The sequence below is a fragment of the Limulus polyphemus genome, unplaced genomic scaffold, assembly GCF_000517525.1.
Source record: "Limulus polyphemus unplaced genomic scaffold, Limulus_polyphemus-2.1.2 Scaffold2093, whole genome shotgun sequence".
NCBI lineage: Eukaryota > Metazoa > Arthropoda > Merostomata > Xiphosura > Limulidae > Limulus > Limulus polyphemus.
Genome location: NW_013667703.1, coordinates 188757 through 198682, shown reverse-complemented (window position 1 = coordinate 198682; position 9926 = coordinate 188757). Strand labels below are relative to the sequence as shown.

At 32.3% G+C, this 9926-nt stretch overlaps 1 protein-coding gene across 1 annotated transcript in view; it reads left to right on the top strand.

Moving 5' to 3' along the window:
• The window catches only part of LOC106465915 (ubiquitin-conjugating enzyme E2 variant 2-like), a 28383-nt gene that overhangs the window by 2129 nt on the left and 16328 nt on the right, over positions 1-9926 (top strand). The window contains exons 2-3 of the mRNA XM_013926152.2: positions 5344-5492; positions 9284-9409. Coding sequence (XP_013781606.1) covers positions 5344-5492; positions 9284-9409 — 275 coding nt within the window. The remainder of the gene's footprint in view (positions 1-5343; positions 5493-9283; positions 9410-9926) is intronic.

The window sequence follows — 9926 nt, the reverse complement described above, 5'->3', positions numbered from 1 at the left end:
AACTGGTTATTATGAAGTTATTTAAAAAATTTGTAAGTTCAACCATTTGGTTTCCTATTGCGAACAAAATAAACAAATAAAAACTTCCTCTTTCATATATATATATAGATAGATAATTCATTTATAACAATTGCCATAGATGATTTGACTGTGACACCTGTGCTGTAATATTTTGGCTAGATAAGTAAATTTTAACTGGACATGAAAATATAAAGATTAAAAAATAAATCTAGCTTGGGTTTTCGAAGTATTAAATGCATGAAATTTCATCCTGTTGTCCTCAGAGTACATTGCAGCAAAGGTAAATCAGAGACTTTTGGCTTTTATCTTATTAATTTCCATATAATCTTGTAAGTTTCATATAGATCCTTTTTTTCTGAAAAAAAAGAAAGGATCATAGCCTCTCCTCTTAAGGTAACTCTTCCATTCCCACATTTATCATAATAGTCCTCTGAATGTTTTCTGAATTGGTGTCTTTTATTAGCTAAGTAAACCAAAACAATACACAGTATTCTGAATGAATACTTACTGGTGATATGTATAGAGATAGTTACTTTTTTTACATGTAATCACTAATTTGTATGTCTATAAATACATAAATAAAATTCATGCTTGCTTTTAAGTGGGTTCTCATCTATATAAAACCTGTGATTTAAATAATGATGACTCAATACATTAACCCTTTATTTACTACAATAAATATAACCTATGGACACAAAGCATCATTTCGTTCTTCAAGACTGTACTTGTAGTTGAACTATGATTACAACTGAACTATTGAAATTTGCTAATCATTAATCATTGGGCTCATTAATGAATTGTTTTCAATTAATCAGTTATTCTAACGAGATAGGCTAAAAAAATTTTCATAGTTGGCAGAGCAAAGATAGCCTATTCTGTGGCTTTGTGTCTATCAGCAGACATAACAGCAATATTTCGATTACTTAAATAGTTGGAGTAATCAAAAATAGTAATAATTGTAAATATTAATTTTGATTAGCTGATTATTTGCTTGATATTAGTCAGTTTAATTCTAATTTTGATTACTGGATAGTTGGAATAATCAGAAACACTAATTATTTTTATAACATTAATCAATTTAACTGTAAATTTGATTAATCAGTTTTTACTTGATACTAATTGATGTCATCGATTCACAGGTAACTGATTAATTGAGTTAATCATCCAGCTTTACTCAGGATAAGTAAAAACATAACTCAACTCATTCTATACTTTTCAGAAACTTATTGATTCCCCTCTTAAAATCATGTGTTAGATATTTGTTCAACTTATCAATTGGTACAGGTCATGCTGTAGCTTAGAATCCTCAATACCATTAGAAATATCCTAGAGTTTAATTGTATAAGTAGACTTTGCTAATTATGTCCCTCTCAAAAACACTGAATTAGAAAAAAGCAAAGGTCCAAACACTAACCTATGGGACTACAACTGGACAATTTTATATAATCAATTACCTATGAGTAGTGAATACATCGATTAGTGTCATGTAAGCTAATTGATTAGTCAAAATTAGTGTTTTTGATTATTACCGTTGTCAGTTGTTTTGAAAATCGATTAATCGAAATTAAGATTGTACCAAATTTACGATTAAGTTGATTATTATGAAAATAATCAACTAACTGAAATTAGGGTTTTAGCTTATTACTGATTGTGATTAATCCAGCAATCCAAGTAACTTAAATGCTATTATGTTTGTTTGTTATCAAACACTAACAATACAATGGGCTAATTTTGAACTGCTGAATAGAAGGAAGCAACTGTCTAGCAGTGCCCACTTCAAACTTTTTTTCTTCTCGAACTACTGACTAGAAGGAGAATAACTGTCTGGCAGCATCCACTGCCACATTTTGTTTTTATTTTGTTTAACCATGGTTTGAGCAACACTGTACTAATTATTTAATAGAGCCATCAATTAACTGATTAGCAAATACCACTAATTACCTATCTATATTGGGGCATTCAATTTGTAAGAAGGGGTCAAGTTCAACTGGATTCTCATTTGATTTGTGTTATCCACCTAGCCTAGAATCCGGTTAACTAGTATTTCCCCTTCTCTAATAATGTACTTTTTTATTTTGGCTAATCTTTTATGTGGTACCTTATTAAAATATTTTTTTAAATCTAAGTATGGTGAGTCCAAAACCTAAAAATTAACTGTGAAGATTTCTTTAAATAAATTTAGGGTAAGCAAAAATGTCAGGATTGGAGTAGGACCTAATGAGGGGTGATGAAAGAAGACTTAATTTCTGTTGGTTATGAGAAGTCTGGATTACTAAAATCTACTTTTCCAACAGTTTTTGATAATGAATATTTAATCTTTATTCCTCATCTTGAACAGTTGCTAAGTGGAAACATGATAAAAAAAAAGATTGAATTAATTATGAGCTGATTAAAAAAAATTGGTAAGTTTGAAGAATGATAAGGCTCCTGGACCAAATATTTCCTCAAGATTTTTGAAGGTGATATAAGAACAAGATATGCGAATCACTTATTAATATTTTTTTTTTTGTAAGTCCTTGAATAGTGAGCATGTGCCATAAGATTGGAAGTTGGCTATTGTTACTCCTCTTTCCGAGGGAAGTGATAGAAATTGTCAAGGGTAATTATAAGCCTATTAGTCTCACATCAGTGGCAGGAAAAAAATTTTTGAAAGTTTAGTAAAGAATGTTTCATGAATTCATTTAACAAAGTTTAAAATTTTGTTGGATACTCAATATTTTTTCACTAGGGGAAAATCCTGCCTTTCTAAACTTTTGACATTCTTTGAAGAGGCTACTGCTTATGTAGATGAAGGTATATGTTGTGGATTTGGTATATCTGTATTTTCAGAATGCATTTGACAAAGTGACACATAAAAGGCTTGTTGAAAATTATCTACAGATGTGGACGATAAGTTGACTTGGTGGCTGGTTGGAAGAAAGCAGACGATTGTTATAAATGGAGTTCAGTTAAACTGGATTAATGTCACAGATATGGTACCTCAGGGCTCAGTGTTAGGACCTTTGCTCTGTTTTTGGTTTACATCATTGACATAGATAAAGAAATGGTCCATAAGTTGTTTAACTTTGCTGATGATATTAACATCTTGTGTGTTGCTAGCTGAGAGGAGGAGCAGAACTCTTTATGAAAGAATTTAATTATTTGGTGAGTTTTCAGAATACTTTTAATTATAATTAATGCAAAGTTATGCATGCAGGTTATCATAATATGAATTATGGAAAAAAAAGGTCATTTCATGTCCACCATGAAGATGGGATGTTCTGCAGGACTGCTAGTAGATATACCTCATGGTCTTTTGCTTCATAAATATGTTTGACTTGGATCGTACACTCCTGGACTCACAAGAATAAATCAGACAGGGATAGCTGCCCATTTCTTATGATCATGGTGTTTGAGGCTCTTCCTACTGTGGACTTAATGTACAATACCAGCACCACCAGGTGTTAGTTGATTGACTCTGTCGATGTGATTGTTCTGCCTTTCAAAATAGTGTATTGTGGTCACCTATTGCACTGTCTCTGGTGCTGCAGTCCTCTGGACTCTCCAACACACAGTTCCTAGCTGTTGGGGTGTGGTCCATGGAGGTATGTCCTCTTGAGCGGGTACAGTACTACTCAGTTGTGAGTAGGGCAGTGGCATTCTGACGGTGTAGATGGTGTGACACCTTTTGTACCATGGACCTGATGTTCAATTTCAGATGCCACCAGGTGTTGGATGTAGCACTTCTTATATATATTGCAGTTTGCCCCTCCAGCCGAGGCACCCTCCTTACTACCGTCCACTGGATGTCAGTTCCTGGTGGATTTGGTGCAGGTTGTAGCTGGAAGAAACACATAAATTCCTGCAGGTGTACAGTTGGCTACCCTCCTCCTCAATGGCAATTGTATGATATTAAACTTTGACTACCCCAGTTCTTAATTTGGCCTTTGTTTTCAGAACTTATCATCCACAATGCCTCTTTTTCTCCATCTCTGATCTTTTCTTTCACTTTCAGGTATCATTTATGTAATATATTTAAATGAGGTCTCCATTCTTAATCATTTCACAATCATTTCTTGTTTCAAGTTCTGTGTGATCTTCATATCCACATTGATGCTGATTTAAAGATAATTTCTCCATTTTATTCACACTGGGATTGTATGTCAGTTCTAAACTTTTCCTTCTGGACTTCCTTCGGTGCTTTATGGTACCATGCTATTAAATTTTGCTGTCTTATTGCAGAGTTTCATGATTATGTGAACCACTAGCTTATTCTGGCAGAGTTTGAAGAAGTGTTTCAGATGACTTGGCTAATATTTAATCTCACTTCACAAGTAGGCTGGTTGTTCAAAGCTTTCCAGATCTTACTTAACTGTGTCCCATGTTTAGTTCCTTATCTACCTAGGTGTATCTTTAATACCTCATCAGGCTGATGACCCAGCTGTTTCCCATTTTGTATGCTCATCACATTCTGTCTTACCCTCTGCAGACAAATTCACTTATTTTCTGCATAGTGGTCTCTGGCAGATCAGTGGTGATTATTAGAAACTCTTCAAATGCAAAATTGTTTTTCTCTCATGAAGTCTTAGATTCTTTGCTGTTGGGGCTGAATTATTCTCACACTCTCATTGGGTGTTTCTTTTATTTTAATTTTGTAGGAGCTCATCCATTTGAGAATTCTTCCCTCACTGTTTGATGTGTAGTTCTGGACCCCCAAACAGTCTCTGGTTTTTGATACAAGATTGTGTTCAAGACTTCTATCAACCACAGCATTTGGAATCTTAATAGTTATAAAAGCATGACAATTTCAAAATTTCAGATTTTTTTTTATGAAAATAATTTTTGTATTCTTTCATTCAATAATTGTCAGTGTTCTTTTTATTCTAACAAAATATTTTTTAAGTTTTAGTTTTTAATCTACTATATGTTTTTGAAAGTAATAATCTGGTGGACATGTGGTTAGATGACTTCTTGATCCCTAATATTGTATCTTTATCAAATCTGGTGGATACACAGAAGTGGAATGAAATGACTAATTCCTACTATTTCAGTAAAATTTCAACATTATGCTACCTGCTAGGTAGGTCTTTCAAATAATGTCTAAAACATGCTTTACAGGAAAACGTTGAAATTTCTAATCAATATGTAATATCAGCTTACATATTTCATTACTGAAATGTGTGTTGAAAAATGTGCTATTTGGCATCAAGTTCTTATTCAAGGTGGGAATGATAATTCATTAAAAAAAAAAAGTAGTGAACTTGTAGATTTTTGGTAAAAATCTAACATCCAACATGATTTTGTTTTCAGGAAATTATAAAACAACTAAAATTTTTGTTTCAGGAGTGATAGTTCCAAGAAATTTTCGCTTGCTTGAGGAACTGGAACAGGGTCAGAAAGGTGTTGGAGATGGGACAATAAGCTGGGGATTGGAAGATGATAGTGATATGACCCTTACACATTGGACTGGCATGATTATAGGTCCACCTAGAGTAAGTGGTTTTACTTTGTAGAAATATAAAAACATTGTTCATGTCCATAATTTTAATATTTATTAATTGTTTAACTAGGAAATACAAATGTACATTTGAAAAAAAAAAACACTTTCTAGGTGATTCAATTTTTTTCTGAATAAAAACAGTTTAATTTCTTTGCTGAACTTGCACCAATAAAAATGTAGTAACTAACTAAAACAAGATATTCATGTATTTTAAATAATTTTTAGTGAAGAATGATGATATGAAATGTATAGTGCCTTGCAAAAATATTCACCCCTTTGCTATAGCAATCCTAAATCAGTTCAGTTGCAAAAGATTACTTTGAAAGGTCACAAAATTATAATGGTCTTTGTCTGTGTATAATCAAAGTAGTTTTACTTGACTTCAGAATAAATGCATCTGTTCAAGCCACAAGTCACATAGTGATATAACAAACCAACCGTGAAGACCAAGGAGCTTTCCAAACAACTCGGGGATAAAGTGGTAGAGAAGCACAGATCAGGAGAGGTTGCTGATTATCCCCTTGAGTATGATGAAGTTTATCATTAAGAAGTGGAATGTGCTTCATACCACCCAGTCACTACCCAGATTAGGCCGCCCTTCCAAACTAAGCAGCAAACAGTGACTCTGAAAGCTTTGCAAAGTTCCATGTCTGAGATGTGAGTTAGTGTTCATAAATCAACAATATCCCATTCCCTACACAAAGCTAGCTTGTATGGGAGAGTGGCAAGAAAGAAGCCATTGCAGAAAAAGAATAATCTTAAATCATGTGTGGAGTTTGTGACAAAGCATGTAAATGATACTACAGACATATGGCAGAAAGTTTTATGGTCAGATGAGACAAAAATTGAGTTTTTTGTGTAAATTCAAAGCATTATGTCTGGCACAAGCTCAACACAGCACATCACCCAGTCAACACCATCCCATCTGTCAAGCATGGTGGTAGCAGCATCATGTTATGGGGATGCTTCTCATCAGCAGGAACTGGGAAGCTTGTCAAGATTGAGGGAAAAATGGATGGTGCAAAGTACAGGAGAATACTAGAGGAAAACATGCTTGAATCAGCCAAGAATCTAAAACTGGATCAAAAATTCACATTACAGCAAGACAATGACCCAAAGCACAAGGCCAAAGCCACACTGAAGTGGTTTCAAAAGAAGAAATTGAATGTCTTGGAGTGGCCCAGTCAAAGTCCTGACCTGAATCCAATAGAAAATTTATGGCAGTCGATCAACGATGCCCAATGAACTTGTCAGAATTTGGGCAAATATTACACCATCCCATTGGGCAAAGCTAGTAGAGACCTGTCCAAAAAGACTCGTAGCAGTAATTACTGCCAAAGGTGCTTCCATAAAGTACTTACTTAGGGGGATGAGTAATTGTGCAATCAGCAAATTTGAATTTATATATTCTCTTTGCATGATTTGCTGACATTTAACCTCCTTCACACATAACAGTGTTTAGTTTGATCATTAGAGTTTTGAATAAAAACAAGTTAATTAAAAAAAATTGTTTATTTGTATTTCATCAAAATGTGACATTATTGGTAAGCTCTGTGTATAAATGAATTCATATTTAGGTATGATTTTGAATAAGCTAATCTATCATATGTTGTTTCTCCCTGTATTTTTTTTGACAAAAATTACCATCAGTTGGTAGTAGTTCAAAGATCCTATTATTTTTAACAGACAATTTTAGAAGCAAAGGACTAGTAAGTCACACACACACACACACACACACACTTTGAAACATGCTAATCAACTTAATAGTTTTTATTGCTTAATATACAACATGTTCCTTCATTATTTAAAGGTAGGAAATTATTATAAGTATTCCCCATTAGCGTTTTGGTAATAATGAAGATCTTTTACTGAGGTTTCATGTAAACTTTAGTCATTTGGCAAATATTTAAGACATTGTTATTGTAATGTGCATAAATTTACTAGATGATTAAAATTAACAAGTTGTTTATGAGCCCAGCAGAAAGTATCTTCAAAAAATTCATTGCATTTTATACTGTGCACATTATACAGAATATTCAGACATGGGCACAGGTTAAAATTAATTTCTAAATTTCTCATTGAATTTGATAATGTGATCACCTTATGTGTGCAGAAAGAAAGAAGATATGATACGAAAAACATTTTCAAAATACAATTTTGACAAGATTGCAATGACATCCATATCGATCCTACTTGATGGTATATTAGAATGTAAAAATATAGATCATGGGTTTTATATTTTAATATATATATGTGTGTGTGTGTGTGTGTTTATTTGAGGGTTTTTATAATTTTTCACAATCTTTCCACCATCACTTTTGCCCAATGCATTTTTTGAAGCCATAAATTTTAAAGTTAATTTTATATATGAATAAATGTCATGCTTTATAGTAAAATATAACCTAATAATTCTAGTTGAATTTCAACAATTTCAAAAAATACTTTAAAATTAGTATCTTGTCACTTTGTAGTATTTATTTAGTGTAATTCATGAAGAAAATTGAAAAAAATGTTCAAATTTCCATTCCTGCTTGTCTCCAAGGAGTTTTGCCTGTAAGCAACACAAATGTTGGTTTTTGTATTATTCTGCCCATCCTTAAGAATAGTTTTAAATGGTCTAAGAAACTATCACCCCTTGAGAATATATTATAGATTTCTCAATTTTCATGTGTTTCCCTTGTCTTTTCCTACTTAGTTTCTGTACAGCCTTGGGTGCATGATGTCACATCAAATGGTTTGATCATTCTCTAATGAAACACAGCTTTTGGAATGCCTATTTAAAAAAAAAAGCTTAAATATGATTGGTTAGAGCATTCATTACTTTTTACACCATAATAGAGTAAATAGTGTCTGAGCTCTAGTTTATGGTTTCAAAAGTTAATATTAATTGACTGAAGGCATTCAGTAGGAAGTTTTTAAGACTTGGGAACCAATCACAGAGTTGGGAATTTTTTATAATTTCTTTTGACATTTTTGAGTGTTAAGTTATATCTGTTTGAAAGTTACAGAAAATTTCTTCAATGACAAAGCATCCATTAAGCCTAGTTAGGTTTTGTGAGTATGGTAGATGACACCAAATTATTCTGATGACTCATATCCTTATTTAATGAATATTATTTTTTATGTTTAGCGTATTCAAACAACATGTATATAATAAGTTGGCAAACTAGCTGCTTTATTATTTCTACTTGCAAATATGATTTGTTTTCAATAAAAACTATTACTTTATCAGTGATAGTAAAACATGCATTCATTATTTGATTTACACTTTGGACTACTGTATATAAGTATAATAGCAATCATGTGGTCATCTTGATATTAGTAATTCACCAAGTAGGAAATGTTCAGATTGTCTTCAAAAGAAAATTGTGCCAAAAGTTTTATCCCAAAAATATGTTGTTTTTTGTTTGTTTTTCACAAAATATGCAAGTTGGGACCACCAACAAAAACAATGGATTTACATATTCATACTTGTTCATAATTAAACTACCTCTTATGTTTTTATATTGTGTTGTAGCAACATTCCTTAAATACATCTTACAAGAATATATATCTTGGAATACTAATTTAAAAAAATTATTGATGGTGTTAAGCTCATTTCCTTCTGTACTATATGATATGAACACATTATTTTAAAGCCTGTAGATGTTTATATATTTTCCTGTTGCTGTATTATGAATTTGTGAAATGTAGGTTTAACTAGATATCAACTGTTAACAGTATGGGCATATTAACACAGACAAGTAGCTTTATGGAAATTTATCTTTATGATTATTTTTTTAGACGCCTTATGAAAATAGAATATACAGTTTAAAGATAGAGTGTGGCTCACAGTATCCTGAAGAACCTCCATTTTGTAGGTTTCTAACAAAAGTCAAGATGAATGGTGTTAGTGAAAGTAGTGGTGTGGTAAGTAGATATTGCCATTTTTTTTATCATGTGATCCTTATATATTTTGAGTTAGAAGATAAGCATACATGTATTTAACCAGTAGTTTAGTAACAAATGTTACTTCTGTTTCTTTAAAACAATGTGTGCTCAGCCATTCACAACTGAGATTTATTTTTGTTTGTTTTTATGATACAATTATGAAACCATCCACTCAAAGTCTGAGTTTAAAGTATAGATTTTGAAGCATTTGCAAAACACTTATGATTTGGTTATTAAATGAGGGAAAATTGCTAACAAAAATTAAAATTCTTGAGGAATTTTGTTAACTGCAAAACTGCTTTCACATATATAACTAAAGCAACTTCAATAATATAATATTTACTAAAATCATCAAAGTTATGTGCATAAGGTTTAAATATAGCTATGTTTTTTAGTCCACCTCATATTCAACAATCAAAGTTCATGTTCTGTTGGCCCGGCATGGCCAGGTGGTTAGGGCGTTCGACTCGCAATCTGCGGGTTGCGAATCCCGTCC